The sequence below is a fragment of the Chiloscyllium plagiosum genome, unplaced genomic scaffold (assembly GCF_037043375.1).
Source record: "Chiloscyllium plagiosum isolate Xiang-an unplaced genomic scaffold, Cpla_swu_hap1 HiC_scaffold_4, whole genome shotgun sequence".
Lineage (NCBI taxonomy): Eukaryota > Metazoa > Chordata > Chondrichthyes > Orectolobiformes > Hemiscylliidae > Chiloscyllium > Chiloscyllium plagiosum.
The window spans coordinates 81,435,116-81,460,541 of NW_028270142.1; the positions used below are offsets into that span (position 1 = coordinate 81,435,116).

Genomic DNA, 25,426 nt, shown 5'->3' on the forward strand with positions numbered 1-25,426 from the left:
CTTTGTTTTTTTTGTGACATGAAGGAAGTGAAGAATGAGATATCAAAATTAAAGCAGAGAGGTACTTGTCACATTTCACACTCGTGACTGAGAAAGATAAGATCAATAATTTCTGTTTTAACAGTTTCCTGGTTGTTAGCTGAACGTACACCTATAGAGCTGTAATATGCCAGCTGCTTCCTAGTTGGTGAAGATGCTTCTCCTCATCCAATTCTTATTTCCATCAGAGTGCATACTGGAAGTGCTGGGAGTGATGTATTGTAGAGTTCTTAGTCATAATTTATGAACCCAAACTTAGGAAAAATGTATGGGGTAGCTTATCAATAATTGAATTTTCAAATACCTCTGAAACACAAACATCTCTGTAAACCATTGTGAAATAGCACCACAGAAGCCAGTATCCATCACCAAGTCACCATTTATTTGCATGTGAACGGTCCTTGCCTTCAGTACTGCCTCATTCAGAGTCAGGTACCAGAGTGTCAGTATCTCTGACACTCGCTTTTTACATAAGAACATAAGAACCAGGAGCAGGAGTAGGCCATCTGAACCCTCGAGCCCATTCCACCATTCAATAAGATCATGGCTGATCTTTTCGTGGTCTCAGCTCCACTTTCACCCTCTCACCATAACCCTTAATTCCTTTACTGTTCAAAAAATTACCTATCTTAGCTTTAAAAGTATTCAATGAGAAAGCCTCAACTACTTCACTGGACAGGGAATTCCAAATTCAAAACCTTTTGTGTTTTCTTTTTTTTTTCTTTTACCCAGGTGGCCAGTGACAAACACTGCCCTTCACATCAAAGAGCAAGCACACCTGTTTTTTTTTAAACCCCCACACTACCGCCTAAGTGCGGTAGTGCTTATTTTATCCTCAGCACCCATGGTGTGTGTGTGCAGGTGTGAGACACAGTGAAAGACACAAAGTGCACGAATCTTTATTCAATTTCCACCACCAGGAAGATAGGAAAACACCGAGTGGCCAGTGACAAACACTGCCCTTCACATCAAAGGGCAGTGCTGTGTGATCAAAACAGTGAAAGGGAGGGTAGGGACTAAATCAAAATAGAGTTGGAGGGAGAAATGATGCACTCCACTCCCTGCGGCGCTCACCTCTCCCTGAACAACTCCAGGGTGTTGGTCAACACCGAGTGCTCCTTCTCCAAGGACACCCGGGCTCTAACGTAACCGCGGAAGAGGGGCAGGCAACCTTTTGTGTTTTATATGTCAGCCAGGGCTCTGTGATTGGACCAGATTGACATCCCCAATCAGGGAGGTAATAAAATATGATGTCCAGCTGACTGACCTCATTACAATCATTTCAACTGCCTTCAGTTAAAATCCCCTTGAAGTTCTTTATTCATTATGAGACAGTTCCATAAACGTTTTCTGAATGAGTTGCCTGCTAATTCCATGCAGTTAAAGTAGTTGAAATGAAACAAAAGCCAAGCATTCAGTTGACCAAACCAATAATATCATAACTAATTTGTACCTTATTTGCATTTTCACAGTTAATTCATAGTATTTGATATCTTTATCAAACAAAGTTTACTTCATGGTGCTGTGAATTGCACGTATTTATTAGACACACGTCTGTTTCCAATGGGATGGCACATCATTTTTGAGACTCCAATGGTCTACATACTTAAGCAATTGAGTTTGTTAGATCTCTAATTTTAGTTCAAAATTACACATTATTGGTTATTAAATTGCAATTTTAAAAAATTATATGTTTTTCTAAATTTTCATGTTTGGAACCAGAAACTTAAGTTATTATGTGTGCATACTACATCGGAGAACAGCCAAAACTTGAGAGCTGGGTAATTAATGGCAGCTGTAGTTGTAGTTTTGATGGCTGAATTATGAAGTGAATCCTGTCATCATGTTGCTGCTGGGTTGCAATTGATTTGGTGTAAATAGATCAAAAATACATTTTACATTAATTGCAATGAAAATGCACGTTTTTAAAGGAGTTACAAGACCTGAATATTATTTTAAAAAGTAAACAATTCTGTCTGCATTGTATCTTTTTTCTAGGCAGCCACTTAGTCCAAATGATCTGCTGGCTTTATTCCGTTATCCACGGGATCCCTTTACTGTGGAGGCTGCAAGAGCAGGCGAGATCTTTGAGAGAACTTTGCAACTGATACAGAACCATGTCAAGCAAGGCTTAACTGTGGACTTCAACGACATAGGTATGAGCACATATCAAAAAGGAAGCATAGGTAGTAAATCAATAATACTCACTATTCCCAAAAGAAAAGTGCTCCAAAACGATCTAGCTGTCTCTATGGTGCAGCATTTTCTTTTGTAGTGGTTTAAATGTGACATGAATTCAAAGAATCATCAGGAATTTGGCAACATTCATATCAGACATGGTAAGCAATTAGCTAGATTGAATATTCTCACAATCAGCAAACCAGAAAGTTAAAGACACTGAATCTCTTGACTTTTAAATTAAAAAGTGATATAGGAAAATGAATGATTATGATTGGTCTGAGATTCAATCTAGAATGAAGATAAACTTTAAAAATGTTTTACTTCTAATATAATATGTAGAATTTTTAACGTTACAGAAAATTCTGACACTTCACAAATGTAAAATTTATTTTGCTGCTAGTTAGAATTTTTATTATTAATTACAAACTCAGTGTACCATTGAAAACCCAGTTATGTCTGGAACAACAACAAGTTTTAAAGGACTTTTGTAACAAGGACTGTCAACTATTGGTTCTCATTAGTTCAAAGATTTTTTCCTATCTCCGTCCATGGGAACCTTAAAAGTGCATAATGAGACAGAATTATGTGGTCCCCCCCTCAAACCACTATTGTGAAGGTAGGGTTGTCCTAACATACAGCATAAGCCTGTATGGTGACTCCCTTTCTATCCTGACACATCCCCCATTTGGGAACAGTGGAGACAATGGGTGACTCACTCAGCCTTATGCTTTTTGAGATCCTGAAATGGAGGCAGGCAGCTAGTATTTGCAGGGAAGAACTCCCCATTAGCTCTTCAGGAGACAGAGTGGAACCCTTGACATCTGAATATCATTCCTAGAATCGCAGATAGCAGTTTTGGTATCTTCACCATGTTCTAAGCCCACATCAACTTGTAAAGATGCTTTTGGTTTCAGTTGTGGCACGATCATTACCCCACAAAACCCAAGAAAAATAACAATAGACTATCAATTATCACTGAAATTTCCAAAGGGTAATGTACAATACAATATACAATAGGTATTAGTTTATAAATTCAATTTGTTTATTCTTTCTTAGAACACAGTCATCGATGTTTGAGCCAATCATTATTTCCTCTGAAGTTATTTAAAAATGATATTCTGCAAATATTCAGCATGTGTTAAAGTGATCGCCAGACTATTTGATGTTACTAAATAAGTAAAGAAAAGGAATCCATTCAATACAGCTGTTCAAAAGAAAACTCTCCAATCCCTGATCTCAGTATGTTTTCCTTTTCTTTGTAAGCGAATTAGTCAAAATTAAGTTTCTATGTTTATAACTCATTAGGCGCTATTTTAACTTATAAAAGTGAAAAGTAATAAGATACTACTATCATAGCAGGATTGTGACAAAATTACACAGACTTGTCCCTGGATAGCGGGAATGTCTTAACAAAAGAAATTGGGCAAACTGGGCTTACATTTTATAGAGTTTTAAAGAATGATATTTCATTTAATCAAATATTGAAAGGGATAGACGAGATCTTGATGAAATGTTTCCCCTGGTTGGGGGGCCTAGAACCGGGAGGCATAAGTTTAAACTAAAACATGGATGCCAATATGACCTAAGATTCAGAGAACCTTTTCGAGGCTCAGTCGTGTGTGTGTGTGTATGTGTGTGTGTGTGTGTGTTCACTGTAATTACTAATTGTTCATTTATCTACTGGGATAGTCCTAAACTTGGGATATTTACATTAACTCCAGCTCTCACAGTTTCTGTATCCTGTGTTAAGTATGTTCTTCCTATGGCCGATCTCCTCCAGTCGTTACTGGCTTCCCCCTAATTTACAATCATTCAGCACTCATCTTTGTGACATTTAATATACCATTGCACATGACCTTTTAGCTTTACTAAAAGTTCAGATGGAACTAAAAGATTCCATGTATTAGTCAAAAGAAGATCAAGGAGATTTTTTTTCAGTTAGAAGCCTGGTCGATGCTCTTCTGCTGAGCAAACACAGAAAAACAGCTTATTTTGTCATTTATCTTTCTGGTGTTTGCAGAATCCTTCAATGTATAATTTGGCTATTTCATTTGATATTCAAAAATGATTTCAAAATATATTGTACAAAATGCCTAAAGGCACAAATCTTCATTTGCTTTCAAATGCATTAATAATCTTGTACCATAACTAGGTAACCCCACAGCTAAAAATATACTAAATTTCAGCAGGGTAGCATTCTAATATTTTGTGTCACAAAATGGAAGGCCACAGTTTTATGGGCTTACAACTCTGAACCATTTGGGTTCCCTGACTTGGCTGTTCACTTGAAGAGAGTGGCAAGTGGAGAATAGTCTCCTTTCTCGGGAAGGAATGCGTCCGGTGAGTCAATGGTTATTATGTTATCGGGAACAAATTATGAAATCAAATCAGAAAGAGCATTTTCTCCAATCATTAAAATTAGAAAATTAGAAAGTGTATAATTTTTAGTCTGTATAATAAAATGTCAGATTTATTGAACTACGTAATCTGAAAGCACCCTTTCAAATGAAAGCTTTGTCTGGATTCATCTTTCAATGTTACCAGATCCAGGAAGGCAATAGTTTGATGCTGTACCATTGCTGGCTCCCAAGAGGAAAACTAAGCGTCTATTGAAAAAGAAGATAAAAGATAAATGGCTGAATTTTTGGGTTCTTTTTAAGAATATTGCTTTAATAATGGGATAGGCAGAAATAATTTTTTTCTGTTTTGGAATGATCAGTAAGAACTTAATGAAAGAACTATCTGTCAAATTAGCAAGCATAACCAGACTAGACAGGCAGTAAAACACTTAAAACTCAGTAAGACCTTTATTCTTGGGTACATACCTTATGAGAATCTAGTTACATTTGTTTTTACTGCCAGTATGGCTCCAGATTATACCTATTGTCTGCTGTTGGATTCTCAAGGTCTTGTAGCTAAGTATGAAAGTCTAATGAAACAATTGGTGTTTGTTTTGATCTGTGCTCCATTTAGTTTGTTGAGATTTTTCCCTCATAGCTCCTTACAGCTTCTTTCAGCTTCCAAGTTATCAGTTTTTGATTTCATTTTTAAACATCTTTTGAAAGTAAATAGAACATAAAACATGAACTGTACAGCACAGGAATGGGCCCTTTGGTCCTTGATATTGCGCCGAACATGACGTCAAGTTAAATTAATCCCTTCTGTCTGCCTTGGTCTATATCGCTCCATTCCTTGCATATGCATGTGCTTATCCAAAGGCCCCTTAAGTGCCCCTATTGTATCTGCCTCCACCACCACGCCTAACAGCCTAATCTAGACTCATACCACTCTCTGTATAAGAAACTTGCCCCTCACATCTCCTTTGAACTTTCCTCCTCTCACCTTAAATGCAAGCCTCCTAGTATTAGACAATTCAACTCTGAGGAAAAAGATTCTGACTGTCAACCCTATCTATGAATCTCCTAATTTTATAGACTTCTTTCATGTCTCATTTCAGCCTTCGCCACTCAAGAAAAACAGCCTGATTTTTTCTAGCCTCTCCTTTTGCTCATACCCTCTAATCCAGGCAACATCCTGGCAAACCTCTTCTACACCCTCTCCAAATCCTCCACATTCTTCCTGTAATGTGGTGACCAGAATTGAACGTAATATTCTAAATGTGGCCTAACAAAAATCTTAGAAAGCTGCATAAATGGCTAAAGTCTTCGGCCTACTGTTGTCAACTCACCATGATAACACCCCATAATGCAATAGCAGGATTATATCAATATTGGGAGCAAAGTGCTTAACCCAAGAAGGCTGTAGGACTTTCAGTTGTAATCCAATCCAAAATCTGGCTGGAGAAAAAGAGCCATGTTTGTTGTATTTTACCTTTCAGCTCCATTAAGCATCTGAAGTAACAACAATTGATCCTTTTACAATGGATTTCTGTTTGTCTTTTCCACTTCAAACCCATTTTGCAGCCCTCAGGCATATAAATTTTCACCACTAATAAAAGTACTGCTAAGTCTATATTTGTTGCAATTCTTAGACTATCCCTGGGAATAAACCTAAAAATGCCTTCAAACTGCTCCCACAATGTACAAAGGGGAGAACAAAAGGAGCACTATTATCTGCCTTCCACTGATGTAAGTGCAGTTTTTTTAGTGTGGCATTGGGGATGGCGAGGGGCTAAGATCATCAGAGATCCAGGTTTTAGATGCTTTTTCAACTTGTCCCATCCCACACCATGATTGCGTAATTTCCAGGCTAAAATATTCAGCCATTTACTTTGCTCTTCTTTTCCAGGTGCTTAGACCTATAAAACATTTCATGAAAGCCAGCAATGTGGTGTCACAGAGCCGTGGATTTATGGCTCTGCTGACAGTTGATGCTAGCATCCTGGCATAACTCTGGTGAGTTGAAAGTTTAATTTTGATTTGCATTTTTGGGTGATGATGCAGGGAGAGAAATTGTTAATGGCAGTAAATAATTAGTACCATTACACCTTCATACTGAACAACGGTTACTGCTAAGGTTCACTTTCCCTGCAAAATTAACTCATGTTTTCTATGGCCTCATGACTTGGCAAGAGAATTTTCATGGCACGTAAACCAACACAATGATTTATTGCAGCATGCCTTTCTGTTGATCACTGTGGGTGAATTGTTCTTCAGAAATGTACCACATTATATACTTAATCTAATTTGCACATTGAATGATGTAAAAGTATTAGGAATTCTAATGTTGTTTTTGTATTATTCCAGATATTTATTCTAGCTTGCCATGAAAAGAAAATAAATTCATAGAAAATTGTAGGGAAGTTTGTTCAATGTTCTCTGCAAAATTCTTCAAGTCAAATATAAACCGCATGAGAACTGTGGTTTAGATGCTTGTCAAATAAAATCAACAGGTTATCTATTTTGTACTGAAAGCCAATTTTGTTTCCGCTGAACACAATAACCAGAGTAAGAGATAACAATTAGTGGCTCAGATGTTGTAACATACAACTTTAGCTTTTTCTGTGCCATGTGAGTGTTATATTTCAGAAGACATTCCTTCGCAGAAATACCTGGGAAACCTCTGACCAATAAATTGTTACTTATTATAATACAATAGTTTTACTAGGCAGTTGATACTAATAGGTGGTAGTGAATTTTAGGATGCATTCTTTAGGATGAAGAATTGGAGTGAATTGTCACCAATGTACCAGAATCATACCTCGTAAGTTTCATCATGCACGTGGGTTATTAACTAAATTAGGAAAAAACGTTTGTAAGGATAGGGTTAATTTTGTTTTGTTCTTTAGTTTGAGTGCAGTTTGGCTCAGGGTGACTAAATTGTTTAAAAAATGTCAACATATACATTTCATTTTGAATATTCTTCTCACATGAACTTCTCAATGAGATGTTAGTTTCAGTTATGAATGTACAAACATATATACATACGAACTAGGAGTATTCCATTCAGCCCTCGAGCCTGCTCCATGATTCATTATGATTATGGCTGAACTGTTTGTAACCTCAAATAGACATTCTCACCTATGCTTGTTCACCTTTCACCCCCCTACTCAAAATTATTCAAGTGTGTTAGGTTCATTAGTCAGGGGTAAATATATAGTAGGGGAATTGGTCTGGGTGGGTTTGCCTTTGGAAGGTCAGTGTAGACTTGTTGGGCCAAATGGTCTGTTTCCATACTGTAGGGAATCTAACCTAAAACAAATCTAAAAAAACACTACTATCACCACCTTTTCGGGAAGAGAGTTCTAAATACTCAGGATCCTCGGAGAGAAAAATATCCTCTTTTTTTTAAAATGGGTAATCCCCTTGTTTTAGATTCTCCTATAAGAGGAAGCATCCTTTCCACATTTACCTTATCACAACCCCTCAGGATCATACATGTTTCAATCAAGTCACTACTTATTCTTCTAAAGTCCAACAGATATATGCCTAGCCTGTCCTATTTTTCCTCATTAGATAACCCCTACTCATTCTAGGTATTAGTCTAGTAAACCTCTGTACTGCCAATGCATTTACTTCCCTCTCTAAATGAGGTGACCAAAACTGTGCACATATATGGTCTCACTAGTGCTTGGTATAAGTGAAGTATCTTTCCTTATTTTTGAATTCATAAGAAATGATAACCTATTAGATTTCCTAATTACCTGCTGTAACTGCATGTTAATCATTTTGTGATTTATTCACAAGAACACCCAAATCAGTTTGCATCTCAGAGCTCTCCACTTAGATAAGATCACTAACTTCACCAAGCTATATTTTTTCTATCCTCCTTATGGCCTCCTCACAGCTTAGTTTCCTACTTATATTTGTTTCATCAGCAAAGTTAGCATCCATATCAGCTTAGAGTCATAGATTCATAGAGACGTACAGCACGGAAACAGACCCTTCGGTCCAACTTGTCCATACCGATCAGGTATCCTAACCCAATCCAGTCCCATTTGCCAGCACTTGGCCCATATCCCTCTAAACCTTTCCTGTTCATAAACCTGTGCAGATGCCTTTTAAATGCTGTAATTGTGCCAGTCTCCCTTCTTCTAAATAATTTACATAAATTGTAAATAATTGAGTTCATGGCATACCACTCATTTCATCTTGCTAACATGAAAAGGACCCATTTTTGCCAATTCTCTGCTTACTGTGTGTCAACCAATCTTCAATCCATGCCAATAGCTCTACCTTCTACACCATGAGTTTAATTTTCTGTAACAATCTTTGATGTGTGATCTTATCCAAAGTCTCCTGGAAAGCACAAGATATCTATTGCTTCCCCATTTTTATATTCCCCACTGTGATTGCTCCTCATTTCCCCTTCCCCCACCTCACCTCAGTTCCAAACTTCCAGCTCAGTACCATCCCCATGACTTGTCCTACCTGCCTATCTTCTTTTCCATCTATCCACTCCACCCTCCCCCCCCCCCCCCAACCTATCACCTTCATCCCCTTCCCCACTCACCTATCATACTCTATGCTACTTTCTCCCCACCCCCACCCTCCTCTCACTTATCACTCCACCCTTCACGCTCTCTGCCTGTATTCCTGATGAAGGGCTTTTACCCGAAACGTTGATTTTACTGCTCTTCGGATGCTGCCTGAACTGCTGTGTTTTTCCAGCACCACTCTAATCTGGACTCTGGTTTCCAGCATCTGCAGTCATTGTTTTTACCCCATCAAAGAAGTCTAACAGATTGGTCAAATACAGTGTCCTTTTCACAGAACTTTTCACAATGGGCCCAGTTTGGTCGTAAGATGGTTGGAGACCAGACATATATCAGAAGTTTTCACAATGCAACAATTTAAGTTAAAACTTCCAAAAGCAATCCCCCTGCTCTTTGGGACACTCTAGAAAACATCTCCAACTTAAAGTGAGCAGGATTGGGAGACATTTGACTTTCTTACCTGAATTATTATCCAGGAGATGCTATTCATGATAAAAACTAGTCTAACTTCTTGGTAAATATACAATTGAACAATCCCTTACACTAGTTGCCCCCTAGATCTCCTAATGACATCCTGATTTGACCTCATTAGGTCTGATGTAATTTGATGGAATCCAACCTGATCCAAAGCGTCCCCCTGATCTGACTACCTCCCACCCCACCAACCCTACCGACCTGTCACTCTATCCACCTGCCAATCCATTGGCCAGTTGAAGGAAAAATCCAATTTTATAGGTTTCTATGAGATCCCCTCTCATTATTCTAAACTCCAGTGAATGTAGTCCTAGCCAATCCAATCTCTCTTCATATGTCATTCCAGCTATCCCAGGTAAACATCCGTTGCTCTCCCACCATAACCAAATATCCTTCCTCAAGACGAAAACACAAGACCATAAGAAATGGGAGTGGAAGTAAGGCCATTTGGCCCATCGAGTCCACTCCACCATTCAATCATGACTGATGGGCATTTCAACACCACTTACCCGTGCTCTCCCTGTATCCCTTAATTCCTTGCAAGATTAAGAATTTATCAATCTCTGCCTTGAAGACATTTAATGTCCTGGCCTCCACTGCGCTCCGTGGCAATGAATTCCAGAGCCCAACCACTCTCTTGCTGAAGAAATGTCTCATCATTTCCATTCTAAATTGACCCCCTCTAATTCTAAGGCTGTGACCGCGGGTCCTAGTATCCCTGCCTTTTGGAAACAATTTCCCAGTGTCCACCCTTTCTAAGCCATGAATTATCTTGTAAGTTTCTATTACATCTCCCCTCAATCTTGTAAATTTTAATGAATACAATCCCCAGATCCTCAGTCATTCATTGTATGTTAGGCCTACCATTCCTGGGATCATTCATGTGAATCTTCACTGGACACGCTCCAGTGCCAGTATGTCCTTCCTGAGGTGTGGGGCCCAAAACTGGACACAATATTCCAAATGGGGCCTAACCAGAGCTTTATAAAGTCTCAGTAGCACATTACTGCTTTTACATTCCAACTATCTTGAGATAAATGACAACATTACATTTGCTTTCTTAACCACGAACTCAACCTGCAAGTCAACCTTCAGAGAATCCTGTACTAGTACTCCGAGATCCCTTTGTACTTTGGCATTATGAATTTTCTCACCATTTAGAAAATAATCCATGCCTATGTTCTTTTTCTCAAAGTGCAAGACATTGCATTTGTTCACATTGAATTTCATCAGCCATTTCTTGGACCACTCTACTAAACTGTCTCAATCTTTCTGCAGCCTCCCCACCTCCTCAGTACTACCTGTCTATCCACCTAACTCCGTATCATCGGCAAACTTTGCCAGAATGCCCCAGTCCCTTTATCCAGATTATTACTATATAAAATGAACAGCTGTGGTCCCAACATACTGAACCCTGTGGTACACCACTTGTCACTAGCTGCCATTCCGAGAAAGAACCCTTTATCCAAACCTTCTGCCTTCTGTCAGACAGCCAATCCTCAAAGCATGTCAGTAGCTTACCTCGAATACCATAGGCCCTCACATTACTCAGCAGCCTCCCGTGAAGCAACTTATCAAAGGTCTTTTGAAAGTATAGGTAGATAACATCCACTGGGTTTCCCAGGTCTAACCCACTTGTTACCTCTTCAAAGAATTCTAACAGGTTTGTCAGGCATGAACCTCCCCTTACTATATCCATGCTGACTTGTTCTAATCTGATCCTGCAGTTCCAAGAATTTAGAAATCTCATCATTAACAATGGAATCTAGAATTTTACCTACAACTGAGGTTAGGCTGATCAGCCTATAATTTTCCATCTTTTGTCTTGATCCTTCCTTGAATAAGGGGGTTACAACAGCGATTTTCCAATCGTCTGTGACTTTCCATGACTGCAGTGATTTTTGAAAGATTACACCAAAGCCTCCACTATTTCTTCAGCCATCTCCCTCAGAACTCTAGGATGTAGCCCATCTGGGCTGGGGATTTATCATTTTTTAGACCTTTTAGCTTTTCAAGTACTTTCACCATACTCAACTCTGCCACTGGACTCTCCTTAATTGTTGGAATATTACTCATGTCTTCCATTATGAAAACTGACACAAAGTATTTATTAAGTTCTTTAACCATTTCCTTATCCCCCATCACTAGCCTTCCTGCATCAATTTGGAGCATAGAGATGTACAGCATGGAAACAGACCCTTCAGTCCAACCTGTCCATACCAACCAAATATCCCAATCCAATCTAGTCCCACCTGCCAGCACCCGGCCCATATCCCTCCAAACCCTTCCTATTCATTTACCCATCCAAATGCCTCTTAAATGTTGCAATTGTACCAGCTTCCACCAATTACTCTGGCAGCTCATTCCATACATGTACCACCCTCTGCGTGAAAAAGTTGCTCCTTAGGTCTCTTTTATATCTTTCCCCTCCCACCCTAAACCTATGCCGTCTAGTTCTGGACTCCCCGACCCCAGGGAAAAGACTTTGTCTATTTATCCTATCCATGCCCCTCATAATTTTGTAAACTTCTATAAGGTCACCCCTCAGCTTCCAACATTCCAGGGAAAACAGCCCCAAGCCTGATCAGCCTCTCCCTATAACTCAAATCCTCCAACACTGGCAACATCCTTGTAAATCTTTTCTGAACCCTTTCAAGTTTCACAACATCTTTCCGATAGAAAGGAGACCAGAATTGCACGCAATATTCTAATAGTGGCCTAACCAATGTCCTGTAGAGCTGCAACATGACTTCCCAACTCCTGTACTCAATACCCTGACCAATAAAGGAAAGCATACCATATGCCTTCTTCACTATCTTATCTACCTGTGACTCCACTTTCAAGGAGCTATGAAAGGTCTCTTTGTTCAGCAACACTCCCTAGGACCTTACGATTAAGTGTATAAATCCTGTTAAGATTTGCTTTCCCAAAATGCAGCACCTCGCATTTATCTGAATTAAATTCGATCTACCACTTCTCAGCCCATTGGCCCATCTGGTCAAGATCCTGTTGTAATCTGAGGTAACCCTCTTCGCTATCCATTACACCTCCAATTTTGGTGTCATCTGCAAACTTACTAACTGTACCTCTTATGCTCGCATCCAAATCATTTATGTAAATGACAAAAAGTAGAGGACCCAGCACCGATCCTTGTGGCACTCCACTGGTCACAGGCCCCCAGTCTGAAAAACAACCCTCCACCACCACCCTCTGTCTTCTACCTTTGAGCCAGTTCTGTATCCAACTGGCTAGTTCTCCCTGTATTCCATGAGATCTAACCTTGCTAATCAGTCTCCCATGGGGATCCTTGTCGAACGCCTTACTGAAGTCCATATAGATCACATCTACTGCTCTGCCCTCATCAATCCTCTTTGTTACTTCTTCAAAAAACTCAATCAAGTTTGTGAGACATGATTTCCCATGCACAAAGCCATGTTGACTATCCCTAATCAGTCCTTGCCTTTCCAAATACATGTACATCCTGTCCCTCAGGATTCCCTCCAACAACCTGCCCACCACTGACATCAGGCTCACTGGTCTATAGTTCCCTGGCTTGTCTTTACCGCACTTCATAAACAGTGGCCCATGTTTGCCAACCTCCAGTCTTCCGGCACCTCACCTGTGACTATCAATGATACAAATATCTCAGCAAGAGGCCCAGCAATCACTTCTCTAGCTTCCCACAGAGTTCTCGGGTACACCTGATCAGGTCCTGGGGATTTATCCACCTTTAACCATTTTAAGATATCCAGCACTTCCTCCTCTTTAATCTGGACATTTTGCAAGATGTCACCATCTATTTCCCTACAGCCTATATCTTCCATATCCTTTTCCACAGTAAATACTGATGGAAAATATTCATTTAGTATCTCCCCCATTTTCTGTGGCTCCACACAAAGGCCGCCTTGCTGGTTTTTGAGGGGCCCTATTCTCTCCCTAGTTACGCTTTTGTCCTTAATGTATTTGTAAAAACCCTTTGGATTCTCCTTAATTCTATTTGCCAAACCTATCTCTTGTCTCCTTTTTGCCTTCCTGATTTCTCTCTTAAGCATACTCCTACTTCCTTTATACCCTTCTAAAGATTCACTCGATCTATCCTGTCTATACCTGACATATGCTTCCTTCTTTTTCTTAACCAAACCCTCAATTTCTTTAGTCATCCAGCATTCCATATACCTACCAGCCTTCCCTTTCACCCTGACAGGAATATACTTTCTCTGGATTATCTCAGTCCCTCTCCATCAGCCCCTGTAATTACCTTTATTTAACTGTAACACCTTTATATCTGATTTTGCCTTCTCTTTTTCAAAAGGCAGACTGAACTCTTCCATATTGTGATCGCTGCCTCCTAAGTGTTTCCTGACTTTCAGATCTTTTATAAAGTCTGGTCTCTTACATAGCAGTAAGTCCAGTATAGCCTGCCCCTTTATGGGCTGCATCACACGCTGTTCCAAAAAGCCATCCTGTCAGCATTCTATGAATTCCCTTTCTTTGGATCCACTGGCAACATTATTCACCCAGTCTATTTGCATATTGAAGTTCCCCATGATCACTGTGACCTTACCTTCCTGACATGCCCTGTCTATTTCCTGGTTCATCTTGCACCCCTGGTCCATACTGGGAGGTCCATACATAACTCCCATTATGTTTTTTTTTTGCCTTTGTGGTTCCTCAACTCCATCCACACAGACTCTACATATCTGACGCTATGTCATTCAGTGCCATAGATTTAATCTCATTCTTAACTAACAAGGCAATCCCGCCTCCTCTGCCCACCTCCCTGTCTTTTCAATAAGTTGTAAATCCTTGAATGATTAACTGCCAGTCCTCAACCCCCTGCAACCGCGTCTCTGTGATGCCTACCACATCATAATCATTTACGATGATTTGTGTTGTTAATTCATCTACTTTGTTACGAATACTACGAGCATTCAGGTAAAGCGCCTTAATGATAATTTTCTTATCCTCATGATTTCCATCACCTTTGATAATATCTCCTAAGTTATTCTTCCTTTTTGCTTCATTCCTCATCTGCCTCAAACTTAAACCCTGCACACATGCTAACCTGCTACTTATCTTTCTACTTGACTGCATACTCCCTGTTGCTTTCGCTTTCCCTTCCCCCTCGACTCACAAGTTTAAAGTCCGAGTGACCACCCTATTTATCCTTTTCACCAGAATACTGGTTCCAGATCCACTGGTACTCCAGGTGTGGTCTCACCAAGGCCCTGTATAATTTCAGCAAGTCTTCCCTGCTCCTGTGCTCCTTCCTGAAATAAAAAGATCAAAACTGCACACAAAACTCTAGGTGTAGTCTTACCAAGGCCCTGTATAATTGCAGCAAGTCATCAATGCTCCTCTACTCACTTTCTTTTACTATGAATGTCAACATATCAATTGTCTTCTTCACCACCTGCTGTACCTTCATGCTTACTTTCAGTGATTGGTTTGCATGAACACTTAGTCTTGCTGCACCTTCTCTTTCCCAAACTATTGTCATTCAGACAATAATCTGCCTTTCTTTGGCTGCATAATTATTCACATTATACTTCATCTGCCATGCATTTACCCACTCATTCAAATTGTCCAAATCATACTGAAGCATCTTTGCATTCTCCTCACACACCACTCTCCCTTTGTCAGCAAATAAATAGCGGAAAGAAAATTTCAACCCACTTGTGTCAAGCATAACGTCATGGACACTCAAACCTCAGTGAGGTGTCTTCCTTATATCCATGCTGAAACTCCTTGTTCAGCAGCACAGCTACAATTGGTTTCCTTTTTAATTAATTTGTGTACATTCACTGAATACTATTTTCTTCATTTAATATTCCTACTCAGGGACAAGCTGCTAACTCAGCTCATTATTACTACCAAAAATTGATTCTTTAAGCTCACATCTTCAACAGCTTTGTTGAATTTCTTCTGCTTTGATACCTACACTGTCTTCTGCTTCTGGAACTGTATTCTAAGCAACTTCTGCCCTGACTGTTTTAGAAACTACTAAACTAATAGCACTTCTGTGAAATACTTTTTCCCTCTGAATACACAAGTATCTGGATGCTTTATTTCTCTAACTAAAATAAAACATAGAACTGTAGATGCTGGCGATTTGAAACAAACAGAAAAATAAATTGCTTGAGAAACTCAGCATGTCTAGCAGCATCTGTGGAGAGAAAACAGTGTTGACGTTTTGAGCCCAGTGCCCTTCTTCAGAATACCCTTCATTCTCTTTTTCTCATGCTAGGTCATAAAATTGAAGCCTCAAGCATCTTAGCAATTATCGCAATGGGGACAGGAAGAGGAGTCTCATTAGTTATTTATCGAAGTTTGCTTGATTTCTTGGAAAGCTGTCTTGATCCAACTGTTCAGGATATCCTTATCTTGTTTTCAATAGATCAGGTCTTCATGCAACTGAAAATTAAATTTCATTTTTTTCTTAAACTTCATCATCATTATTATTATTATTATTATTAATAATAATAATAATATACCCTGTGACTTTATCACAGAAATAGATCTTCTGACATTCAGGAAAGAGATCTCAGAGCTTCAAAACAAATTCAGATCATTGAAGCTTTAGGTAGAGTGGATGTTGTCCCACTTCTCCAGCTGTAGCCAAATGTATTCAACATATCTTTGCAATCATGTGTGGAGAATATAGATATGAAATGAATGTGCTCAGAGAAAATGTTCAAACCTCAAAAAAGAACTAGCAAGAAGAAGTACAATAACTGCAAATAGAAAGCTCTACAGAGAGCAAGATCTATAAGCCTAAATTGGACCAAGCCAATACTTAACATGCAGAAATTATTGATCTGTAGAAATGACAGTGGGAAGTCACAAAGGAATATCAACATCAAACCATGACACTCCTCAAGAGTTTATTAACCAAAGCCTACAAGACTAAAACGTTAAATTTCTTGGGAGGCAAAATGCCTTGGCAAAACTTAAAGTTAAGCATTAATTAAGCTTCAACACATCAAAACTCAGCAAAGATTGTTATGGTCTATCTACCTCATGAAACAGTTGAACAAAAGGTCCAGCAGTGAACAGCAAAAACTGAAATCAAGCTTTATGGGCTGGAAACAAAAAGCTTGCAGAAAATCTACAAAACACTTTCACTCAGGCAACTAATATTCTCACCCCAGGGACATAGCAGAGAGTGATTTTGATGGAGGAAAAAGCTTTTCTGTTGCAGGAATGTTCTGACCTCACATTATGTTGAATGATTAGCTAAAGAAAACTCTGCTACAGTTACTGAGGAATGAAATTTTCCTGAAAAAAGAAAATCTGGAGAGAAAGTACAACAATCTTTAATGACAGAGATTCCCCATATAACATGGTTGACCTAACAAATAGGCTAACAGATCAGAGTTTCAGGCAGAAATTTTCTATTGATCCTACTCAAAAGTACCATCCTATTTTCTGCTCGAAATGTCATTGTCTGTATACGAGGAGCTTCATCCTACACCAAGTGTTGAAATGATACCACTATCTAGAAAGCAAGACATTTCTACCCTAGAGGTTTTGGTCAAGTCTTAACTGTGCCCCTTCAGCATTCAGCAAACCCTTTGTTCTTCTTTTTGTCAATCAGATCATCCCAAGATCAGAAAGCAAAGCAGATGAAAGGGAGAGAGAGAAGTTTAGTACATAGCTTGCTTTTCAATAGGCTATGATCATTGAATTCCTGGAGCCTTATACTTTTGAGTCAGATTTTCCTGGATTGATCTTCATTGCTGCAACATTCAAATCTTCAAATGGAACACAGTCATTTATCAAAAGGTTTTATCAAAAACTTCTATTCCACACGTCCTTCACATAATACTGCACATAAAGTGCCAGCGGTGGCTTAACCAGTGTTTTCTACAGTTGGTGCATAAAATCCCTGCTTTTGTATTATGTACCTGATCCCATAAAAGAAAGCATTCCATTTGCTTTCTTTACCATGTCATTTACCTGTTCTGCTACCTTCAAGACATGTAGATATATAACCTAAAATCTCACTTCCTTCATCTATTTTAATACCTTCCTATTTATTGTAAATTTCCTAACTTTCATTGCCCTCCCCAATTGCTTTACTTCACCTTCTCCAGAATTCTATTTGCTACTTTGTCACCTACTCATCGAGATTATTGACATCACAGGACCACAGAATAGTTAGACTGTAGAGGGAGATGATTTGTGGTTGCACTGATTCTCTGAGCATTTTGACTTTGAACCAATCTCCTGCCTTTTCCTCATAACCGTGAATCTTTTTTCTATTCAAATAATCATCCAATGCCCTCCTGAATGCATCAACTGAACCTGCCACATTCTCAGGCAGTGCATACCAAGCCCCAACTACTTGCTGTGATAGTTATTTTTGTCATCTCGCATTTGATTCATTTGTAAAAGTTTTTAAAACCACCTGGCGTTCAATCTTTTTATGAATGGAAATTTGTAAGTCATTTCCTCTTAGCCTTGTTCTTCCAAGAACAGTAGTCCCCACTTTACCAAATTTTCTTCATAACCGAAGTTTCTCATCCCTGAAACCATTCTTATAAGCCTCTTCTGCAGTCTCTCCAATGTGTTCACATCCTTCCTGATGTGTGGCATCCAAAATTGTATACAACCCTTGAGATAAGTACTTACCACTGCCTTGTATAAGTTCAGCACAACCTCCTAGCTCTTCTACTCGCTGAATGATAAAGCCTGGTATACTATATGATTTATTAAGTGCAGTACCTATCTACCCTGCAACTTTTAATAAGTTACTTGCATAAATACCTGATTCTGTCTACTCCTACACACCCTTTAGACCAATACTCTTTTTATCATGATGTCTTTCTATGTTCTTTGTAATAAAATGTATTATTTCACACTTCTCATAATTAAGGAGTCAACAGCAATCCACTTCAGTATCAACTACCTACAAATTATTTTGTCATCAGCAATTTCTGAATCATGCCTCCCCCGTTTAAGATCAAATCATTAATGGACCAATTTCGGAGCCCCGTGAAACACTGTTGAAAGCTGTTTTCCATTTGCAGTAACAGCCAATGATCATTGTTCATTGTTTCCTGTCACTGAACCAATTTTTGATCCCACCCACCATGGGATTCTACTTTAATTATCAGTCTGCCATGTAGGACCTTGACAAATGTCTTACTAAAATCCATGTCGACAACATTCAAGCATTAGTCTCATCAATGGTCCTTGTTACTTTCTCAGAAAAAATCAAAGGGAGATTGTGATAGTAACTTAATAAAATCATACTGATTATCCATAAGTAATCCATGACTTTCTAAGTGACAGTTTGCTTTGTATCTCAGAATTGATTCTAATAACTTGACCACACACTGAACACAATTTGTAACTATTTGACCTATCCCTCAAGTACTTTTTAAACAATTGTTTACAGCTCTCCAATCCTCTCTACATCACCTGTATCTAGTGTGAACTGGAAAATAATGATATGGCATCCAATATTTCTTCGCTGGCTCCCTTTAACAGCCTGAGATACAGTCCATGCATCCCCAATGATTTATCTACTTTCAAGGATGTCAATACTTCCTCTTGCATCATGCTTATCGTATTGAAAATTCAGATTCCTTCTCTTTGACAATAATGTCCCAATCATCTCTATCCTTTGTGAAGACAAAGTATTCATTAAGAATCCTACCCACAACTTCTGCAATTATGTGCAAGCTACCATGGACATATCTGATAGATTTCACTTTTTCCTCAGTTAAAGTTTTGCTCTTCATGTATCAATAAAGCAGTTTTGGGCTTTTCTTGATTTTACTATATTTTCATATCCTCTCTGCGTTTCTAACTTCCTTTTTTATTTCATCCTTGTACTTACTATACGCCTTTAGGTTTTCTGCAGTATTAAGTTTTTTGGGACAGTCATATGTTTTATCTTTCTTCTTTATTTTGCTCTGTATGCAGAGGACTCTAGATTTATCAATGCCAGCCTTTAGCTTTATGGATAAAAACCAAAAGAACTCGGATGCTGTAAATCAGGTACAAACACAGAAGTTGTTGGAAAAGCTCAGCAGGTCTGGCAGCATTTGTGCAGAGAAATCAGAGTTAACATTTTGGGTCCGGTGACCCTTTCTCACAACTGGGAAAATATCTGAGTTTTGAGGAAGGATCACTGGACCCAAAACATTAACTTTGATTTCTCTTCACAGATGCTACCAGACCTGTTGAGCTTTTCCAACAACTTCGGTTTTTATTTATATTTTTGGTGGCATATTTACAATGTGCCCATAAAATTTCACTTTGAATGCCTCTCACTGTTCTGTTCTTTCCAGTAGCTGTACCCAATTCACCTTCATCGGATCACCTTTCAGCTTCATAAAATTTGATTTCCACAATTTAGAACTTTTACTCCTATTCTATCTTTTTCCTTTTCCATAATTATGTTAAATCTCACTGTATTATGGTCACTTTCTCTAAAATGGTCATCTTTGCTACTTCATTCATTTACCAAACTTAATTCCCAAAGGCTGAATCTAGAATTGCAACCTTCTCATTGAGCTTGTTATATAGTTTCCAAAAAAAAGTAGTCTTGAATGCAGTTTAAGAGTTTTGTGCCCTCTGTGCCTTTCACACTGTTCATACCCCAGTTGATGTTAGGGCAATGAAAGTCCCCAACTAATACTGTCATGTTATGTTTGCAGTCTGAAACATGTCTACATATTTACTCTTCTAACTATTTGGGGCCATAATGTACACTCCTAGTAGTCTGGCTGCTCCTTTTTATTTTTAAGCTCTATTCCTATGGCCTCATTTGATGTATAATTTTAATACATCATCCCTCTTCACTGCCGTAATTGAATCCTTAAACAATGGTGCCAAACTCCCACTTTTTTGTCCCCATCTGTATCTTACCTGACAACTCCATATGTGGGATGTTGAGCTGTGAATTTTGTCCCTCTTTAAGTCAAATTTCTATTATATTAATGATATCATGCAACCACGAGACTTTGTGCTGCCTCAGATCATGAGCTTTCTTTACTGTAGTATTTTCATTTACATATAGTGGCATAGTGGCTCGATGGTTAGCACAGCTGCTTGGCAGTGCCAGGGACATGGGTTTGATTCCACACTCGGGCTACTGTGTGGAGTTTGCACATGCTCTCCGTGTCTGCATTGGATTCCTCTGGGTGCTCCAGTTTCCTCCCACAGTCCAAAAATCTGCAGGTTTGGTGGATTGGCAATGCTAAATTGTCCGTAGTGTCCAGAGATCTGCAGGCTAAGTGGATTAGCCATGGGGAATGTAGAGATAGGGTAGGGAGCTAGGTTTGATGAAATGCTCTTTGGAGGGTTGTGTAGACTCAATGGGCCAATCAACCTTCTTCCACAGCGTAGGAGTTCTATTATTTTATACCTCTTTAACACTGCCAAGTTCTTATGCTGCACACATTTTAATTATCATTTATCTTTCAGAGTCACTTGCTAATTTTCTGCCTCCAATTCCCTGCTCTATATTTGTCCTGTACCTCAGGTTCTCATATCTGTCAATCTAGTTTAAACTCTTCCCAACAGCACCAGTGAATCTCACTCTGAGGATATTTGTTCTCATCTTGTTCAAGAATAGATAAACCAACTTATACAGATCCCAACTTCTGCGGAATCATTTCAAGTACCCTAGAAGTTTGATTGCATTATTCCTACTCCAGGTTTCCATCACATATTCAATTACTTACTTCTCCTATTTCTATACTCACTAGCAGATTGAACTGGTGCTGAGACTACTGCTTTCAAAATCCTGCTTTTCAGTCTAGATATCTAAGATCAGTTTTCTGGATCTCATCCCCTTTCTTACCTCAGTCATTGGTACTAATTGGGCCTTGGCATCTCACTGTTCACCCCTCACGAGTTGAATATCCTGCACCTGCTCAGTGACATCCTTGATCTGAATACCAAGGAGGCAATATGCCTTTCCGGAGACATATCTATAGCCATAGAAACATCTGTCTGTTTTCTTGACTAACTACCAGAACTGCTCTTCCCCTCTTCTTTCTTTCCTGCTGTGCAGCTGAGCTATCAGTGATGCCAAGAATTTGGGTCTGACTGCACACTTCTGAAACCCCAACCTCCCTCTTCAGTGTCCAAAATAGTCATCAATTTGCAAGTGAAACCTAGGGACTCCTGCACCAACTCCCTAATTCTCTTAGACTGCCCTATGGACACCCATTCTATTTCTGCCTCCACCTTCTTATCTTGTGGGGTGACCACTTTTCTGAACATCCTATCGACATTGCCTTTGGCCTTGTGGATATGCCATAGTGACTGCAGCCACCACTTGAGCTCTAAAACCTAAAGCCCAGGTTCCTGGTAATATTTCCTGCGCATGTGCTTTTTAAGGTCATGTATAGCGTCCATGACTTCCGACAAAGTACACGACACATACTCCCCATGACTGATCTGCCAAGCCTCAACTTAGCTTTACTTGTGTTAACTTTATTTTACCTTTTATTAATATTAGGAAAATAGTGTTTGCGGATCAGAAGATCTGGGCTATTTGCATTTCTACTGACTAATTAATCACAACAGCAGGTTAAAAGTGACAGTATCAATAGACAGGTAAACTGAACTGCTGTGCTTGCATTCCATCGGTGTGTTTTAAGTTACTTTCTACCCCAGATCATATGCTGGCCTGAGAAATGATGATATCAAAGGCTTATTGTTACCAGATATGTCTGCAGATTTGAAAATGAGCTTGGATAGCATAACATAAAAGGAAAAATGTTTACCCATGTGAAATTGAGCTATGCCCAAACAGCATCCAGAATATGTTAGTAATTTCTATTGAAAATGTGCTTTATGAGTGTTTATCACTGCTCATCATGGAAAAACCAATTAAACTAAGATATTGTATCTCACTTATTATTCCTCCTATAATTTAGGGTTAATTTTGTTTTGAAAAAAATGGCATTTATTTGTTCCTTCCACACTTTCTTCTACGCAGGTGTTTATAGTTTAATTAGAAGTGAAGCCCTGGATGAAGAAAAGAATTGTCAAATGATTGAGACAAATTGATCTCCATGATGGAGTCGCTAATGTTAACCATGGTTCCTTTGTTTTATTTCTTTCAGACTTCCGCTACAACGATCTTGTTTCTCCACGTTACCTGGACTTAATAGCCAATCTCTCTGGGTGCACTGCGCATAGGCGGTTCCCAAACTGCTCGGACATATGTTATCATCAAAAATACCGAAGCCACGATGGCACATGTAACAATCTCCAGCATCCAATGTGGGGAGCATCCCTCACAGCATTTGAGAGAATTTTAAAACCAGTTTATGAAAATGGTTTCAGCCTCCCAAGAGGTACTGATTCCCACCACCTGTACAATGGCCACCCTTTACCACTCCCTCGCCTCGTTTCTACAACAATGATTGGGACAGAGGCGATAACTCTAGATGACAAATTTACACACATTCTGATGCAGTGGGGCCAATTCCTGGACCATGATTTAGATCTAACTGTGCCAGCTCTCAGTATGTCTCGGTTTTTTGATGGAGAGTCTTGCAGTTCTGCGTGCAGTAATGATCCTCCTTGCTTTCCAATTATCATCCCAGAAAATGATCCTCGAGTAAGAAATGCTAAATGCATGTTTTTTGTTCGCTCCAGTCCAGTATGTGGCAGTGGTATGACTTCCTTATTAATGAAGTCAGTATATGCCAGAGAGCAGATCAATCACCTAACATCGTATATAGATGCATCAAATGTGTATGGTAGTACAGACCGTGACTCCATGGAAATTAGAGACCTTACAAATCAGCGTGGTCTGTTAAAAGAAGGTGAAGTTGTGCGAAGTTCTGGTAAACGGATGTTGCCTTTTGCCACAGGCCAAACTATAGAATGCTTGAAAGATGAAAATGAAAGTCCAATTCCTTGCTTCCTGGCAGGAGATCATAGAGCAAATGAACAGGTTGCACTGACAGCTATGCATACCTTGTGGTTCCGTGAACATAATCGTATTGCAGGTGAGCTACTGAGATTGAATCCTCACTGGGATGGCGATACTGTTTATGAAGAAGCACGAAAGATTGTTGGAGCGCAGATGCAGCACATCACATACTACCACTGGCTCCCCAAAATTCTTGGAGATGTGGGAATGAAAATGCTAGGACCATATAATAGCTACAATCCAAATATGAATGGTGCGATTTTTAATGCTTTCGCCACAGCAGCTTTTCGGTTTGGTCATACATTAATCAATCCTGTTCTCCATCGATTGAACAGTTCTTTTCAACCAATTCCAGAAGGTCACCTTCCTCTTCACAAAGCTTTCTTTTCACCATTCAGACTTATCCAAGAAGGGGGTATTGATCCACTTCTCCGTGGCCTTTTTGCATCTGCAGGGAAAATGCGAGTCCCTTCAGAGGTTCTCAATTTAGAATTGACTGAAAGACTCTTTTCCATGGCTCATGCTGTAGCTTTGGACTTGGCAGCAATGAACATTCAACGGGGTCGTGATCATGGCATCCCCTCCTATTCGGATTACAGAGTATTCTGTAACCTGAGTACTGTTCAGACCTTTGAAGACTTACAGAATGAGATTAAGAATGCAGAAGTAAGAGACAAATTAAGAAGGTGAGTGCCATCTTATTGTAAACATCCAGGTGCAGAGGAAGAAAAAATGTTTTGTTTCCCTTTACTATAATGTTGCAACATGCAAGAAGATACCCTTCATCTGAAGCTGTGTAAATATGGTAGAAGCAACATCAAAGATAATGAGAGTCAAATTTCCAGTGGGAGGTATTGATATTTTTCTAATTCTGGACTACATCTATGGTGTTGGATGTGATTTCATGTAGATGGCCTGTGTCAATGTACACACTTTTTGAGAACTTTTTTTCGGATTTTCTCAAGAACTACTTTGATTTTTGAGGGTTATGTTTTGGTTTTCAAAAATCACTTTTTAATTCTCTTAAATTTATTAGCTGATGCAGTCAGAAAACAACAATACTTTATGCATTTGAGTTCACACATAGGTAAAGGTAAAGTCGCCATAGACCTACCATAGGGCTGTGCTCTCATTAGAGAGAAAGTCTACAAGTGATGGTTTAACCTAAGTGGCACCACGCCTCAGGTGAGAGCTGAGGTTGAGAAGGAGAGTCCTTCATGGTGATCTCAGCCAGTGCAGGAATTGAACCCATGCTGTTGACATCATTCTGCATTGCAACTAGCTTCCAGACAATTGAGCTAACCCACCTCTCACCATATGGAGTATTTGCACTCACACAAAAGCAGCCCAGCTACTTGGGCTTATTTTTCTCATTCTCTGGAGCTGGCTAATCACCCTATCACATATCTTCTTCCTGTCCTCTCAATCACAGATCACTAATGAGACTATTAGCAGCAAGCATAGCAAAGAAACTGCCTGTGATTGGAAACGCTTGTATGAAGGTGATTTTTTTTTTTTGGTTGGTTGCCCCCATGATTGAATTTTTCTCCCCCAAACATTTTGAAGCTGATTTCCCCTCCATTCTATCTTTGAATGCAGCCGTCCAAAAATCAGCAGCTCAACGAACCAATAGGCACTAAAGCTGATGTTGAAATGATATATTTGGTAGTTCTGCTACAGTTAGACAACACAAATGACATATATTCTGACTCAGGTTATTTATTTGACCATCGGTTATGCAAGATTTTCTGATACCCATGCCAAAATCATTTTTTTTTTTAAATGTGGTACACCAAGATAAACTCCTTTAAAACTTTAATTGGATAAAATTGTGCAACATCAAAATTTACATTAAAGTGATACTTCTCACTTGGGAACAAGATATGTTTCTCAACAAGTTAAGCTGCAGTTCAACTCTTGGCCTAGAC

General features: G+C 39.2%; 1 protein-coding gene across 3 annotated transcripts in view; it reads left to right on the forward strand.

The window, feature by feature from the left end:
* The window catches only part of LOC122549088 (peroxidasin homolog), a 589,463-nt gene that overhangs the window by 491,067 nt on the left and 72,970 nt on the right, over nt 1-25,426 (forward strand). For all 3 annotated transcript variants that reach the window (XM_087986415.1, XM_043688312.2, XM_043688313.2), the window contains exons 16-17: nt 2,038-2,195; nt 22,681-24,184. In XM_087986415.1, coding sequence (XP_087842541.1) covers nt 2,038-2,195; nt 22,681-24,184 — 1,662 coding nt within the window. The remainder of the gene's footprint in view (nt 1-2,037; nt 2,196-22,680; nt 24,185-25,426) is intronic.